At 43.0% G+C, this 21,377-nt stretch overlaps 1 protein-coding gene across 1 annotated transcript in view; it reads right to left on the bottom strand.

Annotated features, from left to right (window-relative positions):
- STK39 (serine/threonine kinase 39) overlaps positions 1-21,377 on the bottom strand; it is a 324,624-nt gene that overhangs the window by 250,623 nt on the left and 52,624 nt on the right. The window contains exon 2 of the mRNA XM_081242627.1: positions 3,942-4,054. Coding sequence (XP_081098753.1) covers positions 3,942-4,054 — 113 coding nt within the window. The remainder of the gene's footprint in view (positions 1-3,941; positions 4,055-21,377) is intronic.

The following is a 21,377-nucleotide window of genomic DNA, read 5'->3' as shown; positions in this document are numbered from 1 at the left end:
TTCCCACCATCTAGCTCAGTGCCTACCATCTAGCAGGGTTTTAATAACTATAGAGTGAACAAATTCTGCTCTAAAACTATATCTCCCAGAGGGTGTAAAGCTAATTATAATTAGTCATTTTTAACACTGTGGGATTAACAAAATATGGGGTTAACAACAAACATGGGATTCACAACTCTCAGAAATTATCAAAGTATCTAGGTTGGGATGGTTAAGAATATACAACAGACCAGTAAAACCCCTTGCCTCCAGGAAAATTAACCACCAAGATCATCAAACCTAGTAAGAATAGGATGTATAGGCCAAAGTTAAAAACACGTATGAAAATTCAAAAGAATGCATAGAAAAATAATTAGGTTAGATTGAGTAGGTTAAACGCTACTCATGTGATGCCAAGGAAAACATTTACTCTAGGGTGTTCTAATCTAATTGTTAAAATGAAATGAAGTTTTAGTGAGCGTATACCTTTGTCCTCTCACGTATATACCCAAAACTCATCTTTTTTATGGGCCTAAGCACAATGGAGAAACTCAAGTGTTTACCAAATAGATTAGTATCTCTGAGGATATTACAGTACTTATTTCAACAGCATAAATTTTATTTAAATTACCAACTGTTTAGCACCAGTGATCTCACTGAACATTTCTTTTCCTCCCTTCATTCTCAGAGAAGATGACACTGCGATTATTACTTTGCTTCAGAAATCATGATACTTCAACTAAAAAATAAATTTAAAAAAAGGAAAAGAGGGCTTCCCTGGTGGCGCAGTGGTTGAGAGTCCGCCTGCCGATGCAGGGGACACGGGTTCGTGACCCGGTCCGGGAAGATCCCACATGCCGCGGAGCGGCTGGGCCCGTGAGCCACGGCCACTGAGCCTGCGTGTCCGGAGCCTGTGCTCCGCAGCGGGAGAGGCCACAACAGTGAGAGGCCCGCGTACCGCAAAAAAATAAAAATAAAAATAAAAATAAAGGAAAAGAAATCATGACCACTCGAATCTTCTTCAGCCAAACCTCGAACAAACTCTATGACCATGGAAAAATCGGACAGCCTCCATCACATAAAGAAGCAGAGTTCAGGGCCAGTTGTCCCAAACTGTTCTCTGCCATCATACCCAACCTCCATGGGTAAATCCCACCTTACTATGGGAGTCAGGGCAGGGGGGTAGGGACAGGGCAGAGAGTAGGGGTGGGAGGTGAGAGTTTCAACAGGGGAGGCAGCTGTTCCTGTAGCCAGCAAATAGTTGATAACTGTGACTTCTATAACATAACACTCCCACAAGGTAAGGATTCCAGCGGCCATTGTTTCTTATAAGGACAATGGTTTCCAGTCAACACAGGGCACAGTTTGTGAAATGATGCAAAGCACTGACCTGTATGTAATACACACACACACAGAATTAAAGGATTATTAGGATACCGGATGTCCAAACACTGCCAAAATGTGAACCCACAGAGATAATAAAAGCGCGAGCAGCAGCAGGATTAGAAGTTGAAAAGAATTACAGCAACTTCGCGCCACACAATCATGTGCCGATAGCTGGGCTACAAAAGCCTGACAACTTTAGGCAGGCTAGACTGTAAATTCCATTTCTGCTTGTTTGCAAAGGACCTGGGAGTTTTGTGTCCTAAAGAACCAGAGCCATTCTCCCCATCCCTAGAAATAGCAAGACATAAAAAGGTCAAAAGTTCAAAATTAAGGAAAGATCAGAGCAACAAATCAATACATCTTTTAAAATGAAAAACAGATAATTATGCACATACACTATACTCCATTAACACAACATGGGCATTGCTGGGACGGGGGTGCAGGGGGGGAAGAATGAAGGAAAGAAATTAACTGCTAATAAGCAAACTTGTAAATCTTAAGACCTCAGATTAATGGAGCCAAGCACAAAGCCATAAAAGCACCAGACCTCACACTGACGGCTCTGGCTAAATTACGAGTAACTCCAAATGACACTGCTATGGTTCCTGGTGCCGGGGTAATAGAGAAAATGGTCCGGAATGACAGTCTCCCTCGTGCCTCCACTAGGACCCTTACACAGCTATCATCACTGGCAGCCGACTGCTGATAAGAAGTCAGCAAGGGGGAAACATGGAAGCTTTAGGCAACTGACGGCTTGGTAGGAACCAGAGACCACAGCATCAGCCCAGCAGGCTGCTTTCAGAGATGTCAGATACAAGTACTTACACAAGCCTTACACATATTCTGTATAAATATTCTGCTGGCGGTAAAAAGATGGCTGTGAGACCTCCAACAGAACACCACGATCAAACACAGCTGTCATGGGCAAAGTTGTCATGGGCAAGAGTGCTATTTCCAAATAGGGCGTAAGTATAAATGTATACTCCAAGGTTTTTTAAAAATTAATGTGTACTTTGTATAGCCACAGAACTTGAGGACTCCTAATGGGATCTTAGAGATCTTGGGATTCAGCTCTTTTTAAAGCGTGCAGAGCTGTTAGGTAGCTTGACTAAAATTGAAAAACAAGTTAGTGGCAAAAGCAGGACACAGCTCTCTCCACAGTTTGTTTAAAGCTTTTTCCACTCCGGAAAGTGATCTTGAAAACTGGTCCCATGACAAAGGCACAATATTATTGGTCACCGTGATAACAAGCAACAGAAGTATGCAGTAATAATTTCAGTAAGAGCAAAGCACAGCTGAAATTTTGAAGAGAGTAAAAGCCTTAAATGTATGCAAAAAAAAAAAAAAGAGTTGTTTTCTTTGTGGGGGGAAAATTAACATTAAGTTGTGGAAGCCCTTCCTTTAATCTGAGTTTTAGCCGGCAATCTGTTGCTTCAATCCCAGTGAAAACTATGCCTTGTGTAATCTAACTTGAAATGTAAGACCAAATAGATCTGGAAAAGTACAGCTTTATCCTTGTACTTAATTTATACTATAGTGTACTGTAATTATGCCTGAAGTAAAAGCTATATTCTGAGTAAAGACAAAAAGCTCTTGTTAATGACATTCCATTCCCCCAATGTAGGCTATAACAAAAGGCTTCTTCATTTGGAGCCAACTGTCATTACACTTTGTAGCGTGTATGGAGCTATTGGACTAATATTTGTCCTGGGATTAGTGTTGGGATAACCAATCAGTTAACTCCTCCACTGTAGTATTCTATTATCCTCAAATAAATGACCACAAGGAAAAAAAGAAAATTGGCAGGCAGATCGACAACTATATTTATGAGATTAAACTCTCAAACCCTTCACAGTTTGCTAGGCAACTAATAACCATTTGCCAAGCTCTTCATTTAATAAGGAGTCAGCTAAGCCAAAAGCAAATGTTCCTTCAACCAACCAATGGTACTACAGTCATATCCACACCGAAAAGCTCCAGTTATTTATGTAACGTACTTTATTTAGAAGAAGTACAAGTTGCCCTGTACAAAAAATAAACTCCTGTCATTAGCCAATAAGAATGCAAGCTATCCTGCAGTATTTTGAATAACTGAAATTTATAGGAGATTTTTTAATTTATGAAAGCCAAAATGACCAGCTAATTGTTTAGGGAGTAACTCCTATTTGCATCAGGATTCAAGACTGAGGACCAGAAGCTCACCGTCTAACTCTGCACTCAGTATCACATTACCTTAGGTCATCTGAGTCTCTGCACTCAGTATCACATGACCTTAGGTCACCTGAGTCTGTTCCCTCATTTCATAAAAAAGAGTGTCAACACTGAGACCCTCCCCACCTGGGGATTATGAGGACTGAGCAAAATTCTGTTTGTCAAAGCAAAGTAAGCTGTGTATTACACAACACAATCATAAGGAGAAAAAAGCCATGTGGGCTGCTTTCCAAGAAATAAGTGTGTCCAAACAGGAGAAAACACCAAGTTGCCTCTGCTCTCTGCTCTCTTGCTTCTCCGGCCCATCTCTATGTATCCATGAGTCAAGAAAAGCAACGAGCAGTATCCCCTTCACTTTTACTTACTAATAGTTCATCCATGCTGGTCTGGCATTTTTCCAAGTTGATCCGCTTTATTGCTACACGTTCTTGCCTGGGTTTACATAGAGCAGCCTGCACCACAGCTGTAGCGCCACTGCCTGAAACGAAATAAAAACAACATCAGCTATCAAGTGGCACACTGTCTGGTTACTATTTGTGACCCCCTTCACAAATTAATATCTATTTTTTTAAGTTTCTACTCAAAGTATTCAAAACATTATCATTTGACATCTTTTTAAAGAGCTTCTTAAGTCCCAAAATAATTCTATGAAGGAGAAAAAAGGAAAAACTGCACTTTTCTGGAGAATACAAAGACAGTATCTGCACTTCAGAGGCTTAACAATCCAGGAAGGTGACCCACATCAAAAGAGCCCATTGCGGGCTTCCCTGGTGGCGCAGTGGTTGAGGGTCCGCCTGCCGATGCAGGGGATACGGGTTCGTGCCCCAGTCCGGGGGGATCCCACGTGCCGCAGAGTGGCTGGGCACGTGAGCCATGGCCGATGGGCCTGTGCGTCCGGAGCCTGTGCTCCGCAGCGGGAGAGGCCACAACAGTGAGAGGCCCGTGTACCGCCAAAAAAAAAAGAGCCCAGTGCAATACAGGGTGTTCACTGCTGCCCAGAACAAAGGCTGAGAAAGTGATGGGTCGCATGTCACAAGAATAAGAGAGGGCTTCTCTGGTGGAGCAGTGGTTAAGAATCCGCCTGCCAATGCAGGGGACACAGGTTCAAGCCCTGGTCCGGGAAGATCCCACATGCCACGGAGCAGCTAAGCCCGTGCGCCACAACCACTGAGCCTGCGCTCTGGAACCCTCAAGCCACAACTACTGAAGCCCGTGCGCCACAACCACTGAGCCTGCGCTCTGGAACCCTCAAGCCACAACTACTGAAGGCCGCGCACCTAGAGCCCGTGCTCCGCAACAGAAGCCACTGCAATAAGAAGCCCGCTCACCACAACTAGAGCAAGCCCGAGCACAGCAACAAAGAACCAATGCTGCCCAAAATAATTAATTAATTAATTAATTAATTAAAAAAATAAAAGAATAAGAGACATAAGCATCTAAGCACACCCCTGTGTGGATGCCATTACCATCGTCTGATGCTGATGCCTTCCCATTTCAGTGCCTTTACAATATCTCAAGCTCTTCTCCCACTTCAGCCCAAACCAAACCACTCCAGCCTGAGCTACTTCAGGGCTTCCATGAGATGCTGTGACAACTTATCTACCCTGAGCACTCTGTGAGCTTATTACTTCCAAGTCTGCTCTACAATTAGAAGAACAGGAATCAACCTGAGTATTCTCATACTGAAAGCAGGGCTTTTCAAGGATGCCAAGCAAAATGATGCAAATGTGTAATTACAAAAGCTCTCAGCATTCATATGCATTTCCCATTTCTAAGGTTTCATGATCATTAGCTAATGCACTCAAATTCCTAAGAGACAGAGTCATGTCCTCATCCATATTTTATAAGAGCAAACTGTAGACGTGTAATGATTTGTGGCACAGCACAAAGAGCTCCTAATCGGATTTGTATTCCATAGGGGCAAAAAGACCTCCAGGTTAAGGCATCTCAATTCTGCAAAGAATACCAAAAATCTCATTCTTATCACATAAATCCTCTCCCTGCAAGACTGCCAAGGAGAGAAACAGCCTGTACTCGGGACTGTGCAAAAGGGGGCAGATGTGACCGTCCACTTTTCTCCTTCAAGTTTTTCTTTGGGTACTATTTCCCAAATGAGTCACCGAATATCATCCAAAGGGCAGGACGGAGGATCTTTTGTCAATAAGGAGGGGAGACCAATAATAGATTTCCTGATACATGTGAGAGAAAGGCAGGACACTTCTTGTGCAAATCAAGGCTTTCCCACCTGTGTTCACTGGGGAAGAAACTCCACAGATACTGACCACCCACTATATAGTCGGGATTTTCCTCGCATAATTCTTGTTACAAGCCTGTGCAGTTTTTGTTATTAGTCTCATTTTATATGTGAGAACACTGGGACTCGGAAAACGTGCCCACACAGCTAACAAGTACCTGAGCCGGGATCTGAGTCAGGTCTGCAGGACTCTAACGTCCATGCTTTTTTCCTACCTCCCACAAGTCAGAAGCGCAATTCTCCCTTCCTTCCTTCTTTTGCCCTTCCTAGGAAAACATTTTCTGCCCTATATGGCTGAAGAAAAGAGAAACAACCTAGAGAGCCTCACACTCTCTAGAGCTCGGTGCAAGGAGCAAACGCCACTGTCAGAGGTTGTTTAAAAGGGGCTGCCTGTCCCTAACCTCACTGCTTCTCCATCAGCTGTTACTCCAAGTCCCACTGGATCAACCTCACTGGCCCTGCAGATCGCAGCATGTTGGGCTCAATCCAGAATGCTCCAGATACCAGGGCCAAACACTACAAAGAGCCCTGCTGATAGCAGAGTGTATTTTCCAGTCAAGGTCTCCAGAACAAGAGACCATCACCGAAGGGAGCCACAGAGAAAGTGATAAGTAGCGAGTTAGCGCTGGGCCTGGTACCCAGCAGAGAAATCAACAAACGTCTTTAACAAGCTGCTGATGGGAAGCTCAGCCCTACCTGTTGTAAATCACCCCCCAATCCCACCCTGCCATCCTCCATCCACATCCCAGAACATTCTCACATTGGGAAAACTGCAAAACAGGAAAGAAGAAGACGAATTCCCAGAAACGGTAAAATAAGTGTACATAATATGGGACTACCACTCCGAGTCAGTTGAGCCCTTGACTATAAAAGCCTTCTGGCTTCCACAGACAAACGCAAGAATATGGACACAAAGAAGAATTCTAAAAAGGGGAAGGGATGTTGAGTTGGCTTTTGCACAGCAAAGGAAACCACTGACAAAATGAAAAGACAGGGACTTCCCTGGTGGCGCAGTGGTTAAGAATTCGCCTCCCAATGCAGGGGACGCAGCTTCGATCCCTGGTCAGAGAACTACATCACACATGCATGCCACAACTAAGAGTTCACATGCTGCAACTAAGACGCGGCACAACCAAAAATCAATCAATCAATTAATTAAAAAATTAAAAATGGCAGAAGGGGAGAGGCAGCACGTGCAAAGGAGGGCCTCTGAGTGTGGAGTTCCGGAGTTTGCAGCCGTATGGCTGACACAGTCTTGGTGCTCCAGCCGGGTGTCAGGCCTGAGACTTTGAAGTAGGAGAGCCGAGTTCGGGACACTGGTCCACCAGAGGCCTCCCAGACCCACATAATATCAAACAGCAAAAGCTCTCCCAGAGATCTAAATCTCAACGCTAAGACTCAACTCCACTCAACGACCAGCAAGCTACAGCGCTGGACACCCTATGCCAAACAACTAGCAAGACAGGAACACAAATCCACCCATTAGCAGAGAGGCTGCCTAAAATCATAATAAGGTCACAGACACCCCAAAACACACCACTAGATGTGGTCCTGCCCACAGGGAAGACAAGATCCAGCCTCATGCACCAGAACACAGGCACCAGTCCCTTCCACCAGGAAGCCTACACAACTCACTAAACCAATCTTACCCACTGGGGGAAGACATCAAAAACAATGGGAACTACGAACCTGCAGCATGCAAAAAGGAGACCCCAAACACAGTAAGTTAAGCAAAATGAGAAGACAGAGAAACACACAGCAGATGAAGGAGCAAGGTAAAAACCCACCAGACCAAACAAATGAAGAGAAAATAGGTGGTCTACCGGGAAAAGAATTCAGAGTAATGATAGTAAAGATGATCCAAAATCTTGGAAACAGAATGGAGAAAATACAAGAAACGTTTAACAAGGACCTAGAAGAAATAAAGAGCAAACAAACAATGATGAACACCACAATAAATGAAATTTAAAATTCCCTAGAAGGAATCAATAGCAGAAAAACTAAGGCAAAGGAATGGATACGTGACCTGGAACATAAAATAGTGGAAATAACTACTGTAGAGCAGAATAAAGAAAAAACAATGAAAAGAATGGAGGGCAGTATCAGAGACCTCTAGGACAACATTAAACATACCAACATTCGAATTATAGGGGTCCCAAAAGAAGAAGAGAGAAAGAAAGGGACTGAGAAAATATTTGAAGAGATTACAGTTGAAAACTTCCCTAATATGGGAAAGGAAATAGTCAATCAAGTCCAGGAAGCAGAGAGAGTCCCATACAGGATAAATCCAAGGAAAAATATGTGCCAAGACACATATTAATAAAACTATCAAAAATTAAATACAAAGAAAAATATTAAAAGCAGTAAGGAAAAAAACAACAAATAACATACAAGGGAATCCCAATGAGGTTAACAGCTGATCTTTCAGCAGACACTCTGCAAGCCAGAAGGGAGTGGCAGGACATATTTAAAGTGATGAAACAGAAAAACCTACAACCAAGAATACTCCACCCAGCAAGGATCTCATTCTGATTCAACGGAGAGGTTAAAAGCTTTACAGACAATCAAAAGCTAAGAGAATTCAGCACCCCCAAACCAGCTTTACAACAAATGCTAAAGGAACTTCTCTAGGCAGGAAACACAAGAGAAGCAAAAGACTTACAATAACAAACCCAAAACAATTAAGAAAATTGTAATAGGAACACACATATGGAAAACTACCTTAAATGCAAATGGACTAAATGCTCCAACCAAAAGACACAGACTGGCTGAATGCATACAAAAACAAGACCCATATATATGCTGCCTACAAGAGACCCACTTCAGACCTAGGGACACACAGAGACTGAAAAGTGAGGGGATGGAAACAGATATTCCATGCAAATGGAAATCAAAAGAAAGCTGGAGTAGCAATACTCATATCAGATAAAACAGACTTTAAAATAAAGAATGTTACAAGAGACAAAGAAGGACACTACATAATGATCAAGGGATCAATCCAAGAAGAAGATATAACAACTGTAAATATTTATGCACCCAACAGAGGAGCACCTCAATACGCAAGGCAAATGCTAACAGCCACAAAAGGGGAAATCGACAGTAACACAACCACAGTAGGGGACTTTAACACCCCACTTTCACCAATAGACAGATCATCCAAAAGGAAAACAAATAAGGAAACACAAGATTTAAATGGTACATTAAACAGGATGGGGCTTCCCTGGTGGCGCAGTGGTTGAGAGTCCGCCGGCCGATGCAGGGGACACGGGTTCGTGCCCCGGTCCGGGAAGATCCCACATGCCACGGAGCGGCTAGGCCCATGAGCCTTGGCCGCTGAACCTGCGTGTCCGGAGCCTGTGCTCCGGAACGGGAGAGGCCACAACAGTGAGAGGCCCGCGTACCACAAAAAAAAAAAAAAAAAAAAGATGGACTTAATTGGTATTTATAGGACATTCCACCCAAAAACAACAGAATACACTTTCTTCTTAAGTGTTCATTCTCCAAGACAGATCATCTCTTGGGTCATTTCAAGAAAGCTGAAATCGTGTCAAGTGTCTTTTCCGACCACAATGCTAGTAGACTAGATATAAATTACAGGAAAAGAACTGTAAAAAATACAAACACATGGAGGCTAAACAATACATTACTAAATAACCAAGAGATCACCGAAGAAATCAAAGAGGAAATCAAAAAATACCTAGAAACAAATGACGATGAAAACACGATGACCCAAAACCTATGGGATGCTGCAAAAGCAGTTCTAAGAGGGAAGTTTACAGCAATACAATCCTACCTCAAGAAACAAGAAACACCTCAAATAAACAACCTAACCTTACACCTAAAGCAATTAGAGAAAGAAGAACCAAAAAAACCCAAAGTTATCAGAAGGAAAGAAATCATAAAGATCAGATCAGAAATAAATGAAATGAAGGAAACAATAGCTAAGACCAATAGAACTACAGGTTGGTTCTCTGAGAAGATAAACAAAATTGATAAACCACTAGCCAAGACTTCATCATGAAAAAAAGGGAGGGGACTCAAAGCAACAGAACTGGAAATGAAAAGGGAGAAGTAACAACTGACACTGCAGAAATACAACCGATCATGAGAGATTACCACAAGCAACTCTATGCCAATAAAATGGACAAACTGGAAGAAATGGACACATTCTTAGAAAACCACAACCTCCCAAGACTGAACCAGGAAGAAATAGAATGTGTAAACAGACCAATCACAAGCACTGAAATTGAAACTGTGATTTAAAATCTTCCAACAAACAAAAGCCCAGGACCAGATGGCTTCACAGGTGAATTCTATCAACCATTTAGAGAAGAGCTAACACCTATCCTTCTCAAACTCTTCCAAAATATAGCAGAGGGAGGAATACTCCCAAACTCATTCTACGAGGCCACCATCACCCTGATACCAAAACCAGACAAAGATGTCCCAAAAAAAAGAAAACTACACAACAATATCACTGAAGAACATAGATGGAAAAATCCTCAACAAAATACTAGCAAACAGAATCCAGCAGAACATTAAAAGGATCATACACCACGCTCAAGTGGGATTTATCCCAGGAATGCAAGGATTCTTCAATATACGCAAATCAATGTGACAAACCATATTAACAAATTGAAGGAGAAAAACCATATGATCATCTCAATAGATGCAGCAAAAGCTTTCTACAAAATTCAACAACGATTTATGATAAAAAACCCTCCAGGAAGTAGGCATAGAGGGAACTTACCTCAACATAATAAAGTCCATATATGGCAAATCCACAGCCAACATCATCCTCAATGGTGAAAAACTGAAACCATTTCCACTAAGATCAGGAACAAGACAAGGTTGCCCACTCTCACCACTCTTATTCAACATAGTTTCAGAAGTTTTAACCACAGCACTCAGAGAAGAAAAAGAAATAAAAGGAATCCAAATCGGAAAAGAAGAAAACTGTCACTGTTTGCAGATGACATGACACTATACATAGGGAATCCTCAAGAGGCTACCAGAAAACTACTAGAGCTAATCAATGAATTTGGTAAAATAGCAGGATACAAAATTAATGCACAGAAATCTCTTGCAGTCCTAGACACTAATGATGAAAAATCTGAAAGAGAAATTAAGGAAACACTCCCATTTACCACTGCAACAAAAATAAAAAAATATCTAGGAATAAACCTACCTAAGGAGACAAAAGACCTGTATGCAGAAAACTATAAGACACTGATGAAAGAAATTAAAGATGATACAAACAGATGGAGAGATATACCATGTTCTTGCATTTGAAGACTCAACATTGTGAAAATGACTATACTACCCAAAGCAATCTACAGATTCAGTGCAATCCCTATCAAACTACCAATGGCATTTTTCACAGAACTAGAACAAAAAATTTCAAAATTTGTATGGAAACACAAAAGACCTTGAATAGCTAAAGCAATCTTAAGAAAAATGGAGCTGGAGGAATCAGGCTCCCTGACTTCAGACTATAGACAAAGCTACAGTCATCAAGACGGTATGGTACTGGCACAAAAACAGAAATATAGATCAATGGAACAGGGTAGAAAGCCCAGAGATAAACCCACACACATATGGTCACCTTATCTTTGATAAAGGAGGCAAGAATATACAATGGAGAAAAGACAGCCTCTTCAGTAAGTAGTACTGGGAAAACTGGAAAGGTACATGTAAAAGAATGAAATTACCACACTCCCTAACAGCATAAACAAAAATAAACTCAAAATGGGTTAAAGACCTAAATGTAAGGTCAGACACTATCAAACTCTTAGAGGAAAACACAGGCAGAACACTCTGTGACATACATCACAGCAAGATAGTTTTTGACCCACCTCCTAGAGAAATGGAAATAAAAACAAAAATAAACAAATGGGACCTAATGAAACTTCAAAGCTTTTGCAAAGCAAGGAAACCATAAACAAGACAAAAAGACAAACCTCAGAATGGGAGACAATATTTGCAAATGAAGCAACTGACAAAGGATTAATCTCCAAATTATACAGGCAGCTCATACAGCTCAATATCCAAAAAACAAACAACCCAATCCAAACATGGGCAGAAAACCTAAATAGACATTTCCCCAAAGAAGATACACAGATGGGCAACAAACACATGAAAGGATGCTCAACATCACTAACCATTAATGAAATGCAAATCAAAACTACAATGAGGTATCACCTCACACCAGTCAGAATGGCCATCATCAAAAAATCTACAAACAATAAATGCTGGAGAGGGTGTGGAGAAAAGGGAACCCTCTTGCACTGCTGTTTGGAAAGTAAATTGATACAGCCACTATGGAGAACAGTATGGAGGCTCCTTAAGAAACTAAAAATAGAACTACCATATGACCCAGCAATCCCACTACCGGGCATATACCCTGAGAAAACCATAATTCAGAAAGAGTCATGTACCACAATGTTCACTGCAGCACTATTTACAATAGGCAGGACATGGAAGCAACCTAAGTGTCCATCGACAGATGAATGGATAGAGAAGATGTGGCACATATATACAATGGAATATTACTCCGTCATAAAAAGAAATGAAATTGAGTTATTTGTAGTGAGGTGGATGGACCTAGAGACTGTCATACAGAGTGAAGTAAGTCAGAAAGAGAGAAACAAATACCGTATGCTAACACACATATATGGAATCTAAAAAAAAATAAAAGGTTTTGAAGAACCTAGGGGCAGGACAGGAATAAAGACACAGACATAGAGAATGGACTTGAGGACATGGGGAGGGGGACGGGTAAGCTGGGACGAAGTGAGAGAGTGGCAATGAACATACATACACTACCAAATGTAAAACAGATAGCTAGTGGGAAGCAGCTACACAGCACAGGGAGATCAGCTAGATGTTTTTTATCCACCTAGAGGGGTGGGATAGGGAGGGTGGGAGGGAGACGCCAGAGGGAGGAGATATGGGGATATATGTTTATGTATAGCTATTCACTTTGTTATACAGCAGAAACTAACCCACCATTGTAAAACAATTATACTCCAATAAAGATGTTAAAAAAAAAGAAAGACAACCTACTGAATGGGAGAAAATATTTGCAAATAATACGTCCGATAAGGGATTAATATCCAAAACATGTAAAGAATTCATAGAACTCAACATCAAAAAACAAACTGATTAAAAAATGTGCAGAAAAACTGAATAGTCATTTTTCCAAAGAGGACATGCAGGTGGACAACAGGCACATGAAAAGATGCACAACATTTCTAATCATCAAGGAAATGCAAATCGAAACCAAAATGAGATAACACCTCAAACCTGTCAGAATGGTTATCATCAAAAAGAGCACAGGGCTTCCCTGGTGGCGCAGTGGTTGAGAGTCCGCCTGCCGATGCAGGGGACACAGGTTCGTGCCCCGGTCCGGGAAGATCCCACATGCCGCGGAGTGGATGGGCCCGTGAGCCATGGCCGCTGAGCCTGCGCGTCCGGAGCCTGTGCTCCGCAACGGGAGAGGCCACAGCGGTGAGAGGCCCGCGTACCGCAAAAAAAAAAAAAAAAAAAAAAAAAAAGGAGCACAAATAACATATGTTGGTGAGGATGTGGAGAAAAGAGAACCCATGTACACTGTTGGTGGGAATGTAAATTGGTATAGCCAATGTGGAAAACAATATGCAGGTTTCTCAAAAAACTAAAAATAGAACTACCATATGACCCAGTAATTCCACTCCTGGTTATATATCCAAAAAAACAAACACACTAATATGAAAAGATGCAGGCACGCCAATGTTCATAGCAGCATTATTTGCAACTGCCGAGATATGGAAGCAACCTAAGTGTCCATCAACAGATGAATGGATAAAGAGGATATGATACATACATACACACACACAGAGGAATATTAGTCATAAAAAAGAATGAAATTTTGCCATCTGCAGCTAGCAACGTGGATGGACTTGGAGGACCTTATGCTAAGTGAAATAAATCCGAGAAAGACGAATACTGTATGATATCACTTACATGTGGAATCTAAAAAAATACAACAACTAGTAAATATATCACAAAAGAAGCAGACTCAGAGATAGAGAGAACAAGCTAGTGGTTACCAGTGGGGAGGGGAGGAGGGGCAATAAAGGGGTGGAGGAGTGAGAGATACAATCTATTGGGTATAAGATAGGCTCAAGGATGTACTGTACAACATGGGGAATATAGCCAATATTTTTGTAGCAGCTGTAAATAGAAAGTAACCTTTAAAAATTGTAAAAAACTTTTTTTAATTTAAAAAATAATAAATAATATTAAAAAAAATTTTTTTAATTTAAAAGGGGGAGGGAGTGTTGGGGAAAGTCTTTTATTAGAGCCATACAACTAGAGGATTGTTATTGCTTTATAACTACAGCTGACTAAAGAACAACTGGCAGCTTCTCATCTCTAGAAAGAGGAAATATGAAAGCTTTATGACCTGAGGTGACTGTCACAGCATGAATGGATTTAACCACTCATTGGACAATGTGGAACAGTCTACTTCGAATCCAAAGAGTTCCTTCAACTGTAAGAGAGATCAAGAACAACTTTAGAGGTGCAGGGAGCCTTAAAGACCATCAAGTCTAGCCCCTCACTATGTGGCTGAGGACAGGAAGGGAAGGGAGGCAAGCTCTCATCAGAAGCCAGATCAGCCAGCACCTTGATATGGACTTCCCAGCCTCCAAAACAGTGAGAAATAAATTTCGGTTGTTGAAGGCACCCATTCTTAAGGTATTTTATTATGGCGGCCCAAGCTGACTAATACAAAAAGCTTTCCTTGTCTGTTCTGAAGTCACCCTCCCATGATCACCTATGCTAAATTATGCCATATAAGTTAGAAGTTCTCAAAAACATCCTAATTAATTCCAACAGCAATAAGAGACAAGATTCAACTGAAGGGCCTCTGGAAGGCCTCTGTAATTCTCAGGTCTTAGGTTAGTAAGACCCTTGAGAAGAAGGTTAAGACAGGGATTCTATCCAACCCTGATACTGATTCCCTCTGAGACACTGGCCCTACTTCTACCTATACCTCCGTTTCCTTAATGGGCATAATAAAATCTACCTGCAAGGCTTAGTAACAATGAGTTTCACATCCCTGGAAAACATGGACTCAATAAATGTTAGGCTCTCTCGCTGGGACTCATTTCTCCATCTGTAACATGAAGGAGGTGGACTATATCTGTAGTTTGTACTGGGGAAGAGAGAGAGGGCAAAGTAGCTCCAGGTCAGGACTAAGTTTCATTCTGCTCACCAGGAAGATTCAGTTGGTTTAAAAGGGGGGGAAGAGGTGGGCTAAACTGGAAAACCAGAAGACTAAATGATTTCTAAGGTCTGATACAGCATGATGAGTTTAAGAGTCGAAGATATAAGAGAGTAACCCAGAGAATTCAGGAACAGCTATGAATTAATATCCTACAGCTACATTTCTCACTGAAAATGTACTTTGATATCTAGTCAAACAAAATGATTTTAAGAAGTCTTTGTTCATCCAGATTGCATGAGTTCATATCCTAGCCCTGCTACATACTAACTGCTTGTCCTTGGACAACTTTCTTAACATCTCCACGCCTCAGTTTCTTCCCTTGTAAGATGTCAATAATAGCACCGAGTTCACAGGGCAGCTGTGAGGATCAAATGAGTTAATACATGGAAAGCCCTTGGAACCGTGCCTAGCACACAGGACGTACTAATTAAATCTCAGCTAGAATTACTCCTCAGGGAAATCCCTCCAGGTCAGCTGGTGTCCTGTCAATTTGTCATGTTAACACCATATAGTATTTCACGATGTTGATGTACCACAATTTATTCAGCTCTTCTTTTATTGATGAGTACTTTTTTTATGTCCAGTTCCCCCCCCATTACAAACAGTGTAACAATAAACATCTGGAACTCTTAAAATATGTATTAGTCGACAAGAACTTTCACGTTAAAGTTAGGACATGGTCGACTGTTCAGTAACTCCTTCCCATAAATGTCAGGATTTAAAAAGCAAAAAGGTAAACAGGAAAGGTATTACATTAGCCTGTGACAGGAATGGTGGCCAGGGGAAGCAAATTCTGTCATCATATGCTACTTAAATGAAGAGCACCAAGCCGAAACTTTAACAAGAGTTTGTCCATCTCTTAGCACCTGAAAAAGCTCCTTAGTTACGCATAGTTGTCCTTTTTTAGTGAATAGAGTACAGAGCTGTATCAGGGTTTCTTTTTAGAGGTGCTGGCTGCTGGTATGCAGTAAACAAAACAGATGACTTTGGTCCAGCTGGTGATTTCTTCCAATTCTCTCTTTACCCAACTTGCTCGAGGTGCCCTATTCACGTCATGTGTCCAACCTCATAGCTCATGAGGCCAATCAGGTCCCATGAGGACCACAAGCTGGCCAGGGTGTGAATGGACACACACGTGAGCTCCACGGGGGCACAGCTGCCACTCTGCCTCAGTCCACTGGCGCCATGTGACATCACTGACCTAACGGGGCAAGATTCTGATTCTCGCAGAAAAGCTGAAAATCCAGAATTTTGTGTGAGAGCTCCTAAATTAAGGTTAGCAATTTATGTTTTAAAACATAAAAATATGGTAAGCCACATAAAAGCTCGCCACATGGGCTTCCCTGGTGGCGCAGTGGTTAAGAATCCACCTGCCAATGCAGGGGACATGGGTTCGAGCCCTGGTCCGGGAAGATCCCACATGCCGTGGAGCAACTAAGCCCGTGCGCCACAACTACTGAGCCTGTGCTCTAGAGCCCGCGAGCCACAACTACTGAAGCCCGTGCGCCACAACTACTGAAGCCTGTGCTCTAGAGCCCGCGAGCCACAACTACTGAAGCCCGTGCGCCACAACTACTGAAGCCTGTGTGCCTACAGCCCATGCTCTGCAACAAGAGAATCCACTGCAATGAGAAGCCCGTGTACCACAACAAAGATCCAATGCAGCCAAAAATAAATAAATAAAACAAATAAATTTTTAAAATATAAAAAAAAAAAAAAAGCTCGCCACAGGCCGTATTTGCCTCCCTGGGTAACTGCTAGTTGGCTTCAAATGTGTACCCTTCCTTACCTGAGGGTACAAATTTAAAATTATCTATTCGATTACACATACGAAGCTGTCATTCTTCTAAATCAAAAATGGTCACATTTCCTATGGTTCAACATAATATGAGAATATACTCAGGACATGGGCCCACACTGATTTATAGCAGGTCACCACATGGCCATCCACCGCATCCTGCTACTTCATACAAAGAGAAAGCCATCAGAGCTATTCGGTCATTTGGTGCATCCTATGTGGAAGGAACACGGGCACAGTAAACTCTCAAGTCAAACACAAAGAACAGAAACAGTGAGACAGGTGTTATGTGCAATTTTCTGGACAGATTCTTTTACAAAACAGATGCTACTGTTGGCCTGTCAGGATACACCAGGCCGGGCACAGCAAGGCCACATTTCTCACGGCAGCTACAAACAGGTGACCCTCCTAAGCAGCCTGGTTTGTGTAACAGCCAAGCTGGTTGAGTTATGTCCTTCTGCCTCGGTCAAAAGAACCAGTGACCAGAGCCTCCTTCTGGGGTTGTTGGAGCAGATTTAGAGCTTACTATAAAAAAATCATAAAGACCAGGGTGAGGTAGAGAAATGGCCACTCAGTGAATGAACTTGTATTTCACCACTGACCTGGATAAACTACCTTCCCTGGGAAAGCCTGGCTTGTTAAAACCTTTAGAGGTCACAGACCTCACCAAAGAAAAGCAAGGCTTGTGTGTAACTCAGCAAGAGCCATCTGATAATACCACAGAAAAACAAAAAGTCACCCGGGGCTCTGATTGTAAGGGAGATAGAGGGAAACTGGTGTGTGGAATCAAACTGGAATGAATGTCATATGCTCACCTTGGACCTCAAGCTACACCTAAAGCAACAATTAAATATGTTTAAATTTTTTTAAACACAGCTCTATACTACCCTTACTAAACTCAGAAAGTGGACTGGGATTATCTAACACAAAGAAAATTATTATTAAGGGATACAGGTAAAGTCTAGGTACCTGGTTAAAGAGGAGTAGTATGTATGGGATAAGAAGCTGTTAAGTATCAGACTCTTAACTTCCATCTAATTCAATGTGATTGATACTGTGATTTACTCCTAGACATTTTTGGTTTCCTTAATGATACACAGTAGATAAAAGAGTCACTCTGTAAATACGATTACTTGCCAGTTTAAAAAACATTTCACAATTACAGTCGTCCCCCCTTTTTTGTGGTTTTGCTTTCCGTGATTTTAGTTACCCAAGGTCAACCGTGATTGAAAAACATTAAATGGAAAATTCCAGAAATAAACAACTTGCAAGGTTTAAATTTTGTGCCATTCTGAGTAGCGTGATGAAATCCCACTCCATCCCATCCTGGACGTGAATTGTCCCTTTGTCCAGCGTATCCCACCTGTAAGTCACTTAGTAGCCACCTAAGGTTATCAGATCAACTGTCAAGGTATTGCAGTGCTTGTGTTCAGGTAAAGCCTTATTTTACTTACTAAGGGCCCCAAAGCACAAGAGTAGTGATGCTGCAATTCAGATAGGCCAACGAGAAGCCGAAAAGTGCTTCCTTTAAGTGAAAAGGTGAACGCTCTCGACTTCATAAGGAAAGAAAAACATTGTCTGCAGAGATTGCTAAGATATACGGGAAGAAGGAATCTTCCACCTGTGAAATCATGAAGAAGGAAAAAGAAATTTGTGCTAGTTTTGCTGTCTCACCTCAAACTGCGGAAGTTACAGCCACAGTGCATAAGTACTTACTTAAGATGGAAAGGGCATTAAATCTGTAAGACATTTTGAGAGGGAGCGAGAGAGACCACATTCATATAAATTCTATTATAGTATATTGCTATAATTGTTCTATTTTATTATTAGTTATTGCTAATTTCTTACCGTACCTAATTCATAGTTTAAACTTGATCATAGGTAGGTATGTACAGGAAAAAAAACATAGTATATGTAGGGTTCAGTACTCTCTGCTGTTTCAGGCATCTACTGGGGGTCTTAGAACACATCCCCCATGGATAAGGGGGACAGCTGGAGTCTGAAGAGCACTCACTTCAGGGTTAGATCCCTTAAAGCTGAAACAGAATAGTTATTCTGGGCTTCCCTGGTGGCGCAGTGGTTGAGAGTCCGCCTGCCGATGCAGGGGAAACGGGTTCGTGCCCCGGTCTGGGAGGATCCCACATGCCGCGGAGCGGCTGGGCCCGTGAGCCACGGCCGCTGAGCCTGCGCGTCCGGAGCCTGTGCTCCGCAACGGGAGAGGCCACAACAGTGAGAGGCCCGTGTACCGCAAAAAAAAAAAAAAAAAAAAAGAAAGCTGAGGCTCAGAATAGTTATTCTAAGATTTGAGTTCTAATGCTGACACTAATTCTAATGCTGACCACCAGAAAAGCTGGAGTAAAACATACGATCTCTCTGTCCGTGAATGTGTATTTATTGTTTAAGAAAAAGATCATCCTATTTGGGTGGGGTGGGGGGCTTTGACAACCCAGTCCCAGGGATTGGCTATGAATCACTTGAGATGCTGCATTCTTTAACAACCCCAGGCAGAGTTAGTCACTGCCTCTCTGCCCCTAAGGACTCAGTCCAGTCTCATCCCAGCACTTAACATGCTCATCGGGTTGGTGTCCACAGTCTTATGACTCTAGAACCAACCCTTCCACGGAGGCCCCTGCCTGGAACGCATGCAGGAGGTCCTCCATAACTGTTTGCTAAGTGGATGAAACTCCCACCAACCCCTCCCTGGGTTGACAAGGTAAACAAGGGAGGTGTAGCCGTGCTCAAAGCTGGGTCGATACAGACGAGTCTCAGCCCAAGAGGCTATATAACCTGGAGGCAAGGAGGCAAGGCACTTTTAGTCAGTATGCTCACTGTGTGTGTTTGTAAGTAGGTAGCTGTTGGTAGACGTGGCAGTTAACGTCAAGGAACAAGCCTTGCAAGGCCATCTGCCTGAAGGCACTGATGGTTTGTAGAACATCCCTTTCAATTCTGGTGTCGTCAAGTGCCACGGGAAAGCTCAGACTGAAGAGCAATGTTCCACCAGAATGGGTTGGGACCCTCAGTTTTTAAAAAGTGAATCCCCTGGCCACTGCTCAGCATGCAGGAATCAGGCAAAATGAGGCAGGCTAAAATAAAGTAGGGTCTTCAATGATTCCACCTGATGACAAAGAGGTGACATAAGACACCTGGTAATGTGGAGAGGTGACAGACAGGAGCCAATGACAACCCTCCAAATCCATCTTAGGCAACACTGCATCAGGCCCTGGACTGCAGGAGGGACACATCCCTACAGAGCAAACTGGATTTTTATACTCAGTAAAGGTCACTTTGAAGTGCTCGCCCCCTGTAAACTCAAAACCCCATGACCTGGCAAGACTGAAAAACTTCCTGTTCTGCTCTGAGGGGGTAGCGACTCCTCCCAGCAAAACCCACTCATTTTACTGATTAAATCAACCAAATAGAAGCCAACATTCCACAAAGGAATGTCCATTGCTATTCACACAGATAAACAGATACACCCACTGGCAAAGGCCAAAAGACGCTGAGTGCCCTGGTTCTCAAACGGTATTTTAACATGGTATGGGGATGGTCTCCAGCTCCTTCCTGCTCCAACCTTAAGCCACTGGGAAGTGGGAAGGGCTCTAAATGCAAAAGGAAGAGCCAGTATCTACACTTCGAGGTCAGTCCCACTTACCCATCTCAGCCACATGCACGTTGTCTTTGTAGGAATAAGAAAAAGGCATCCCCCTCACTGGAGGGCAAGGCCTGCCAAGTGGACAACACACGACTGGGCAGAAAGCTCCTTTCTCCCAGCTGACTGCATCAGAGCTTGCTGCGCTGAGCAAGGGTTGGGTGTTCAGCCTCCAGGGACCAGTGTACAACTTTGGGGGCCCCTGGTCTAAGCTTAGCACATCCGTAGCCCCAAGCCTGTTTAAGAAAAATAAGTCAAGTCTGTTTCTAAGCCCCAAGACAACCACCTCAGATCTAAGAAAGAGTCCCCATGAGAAGCCCTGGGTTTGGGCAGATTCTTCTCAAAGCCTGCAAGACAGAGTCATTAATAGCTGAACTCATCTCAGAAACACCTAAGATGTCTGTTTAAAAAGCAAATTCCTGGGCTTCCCTGGTGGCGCAGTGGTTGAGAGTCCGCCTGCCGATGCAGGGGACGTGGGTTCGTGCCCCGGTCTGGGAAGATCCCACACGCCACGGAGCGGCCGGGCCCGTGAGCCATGGCCGCTGAGCCTGCGTGTCCGGAGCCTGTGCTCCGCAACGGGAGAGGCCACAACAGTGAGAGGCCCGCGTACCGCTTAAAAAAAAAAAGCAGGGCTTCCCTGGTGGCGCAGTGGTTTGGAGTCCGCCTGCCGATGCGGGGGACGGGGGTTCGTGCCCCGGTCCGGGAGGATCCCGCATGCCGCGGAGCGGCTGGGCCCGTGGGCCGTGGCCGCTGGGCCTGCGCGTCCGGGGCCTGTGCTCCGCGATGGGAGAGGCCACGGCAGTGAGAGGCCCGCGTACCGCAAAAAGAA

The sequence above is a fragment of the Mesoplodon bidens genome (assembly GCF_964165515.1).
Source record: "Mesoplodon bidens genome assembly, chromosome: 8".
Taxonomy (NCBI): domain Eukaryota; kingdom Metazoa; phylum Chordata; class Mammalia; order Artiodactyla; family Ziphiidae; genus Mesoplodon; species Mesoplodon bidens.
Note: the sequence above shows the minus strand (reverse complement) of the source record. Positions and strands in the feature narration are given on the sequence as shown.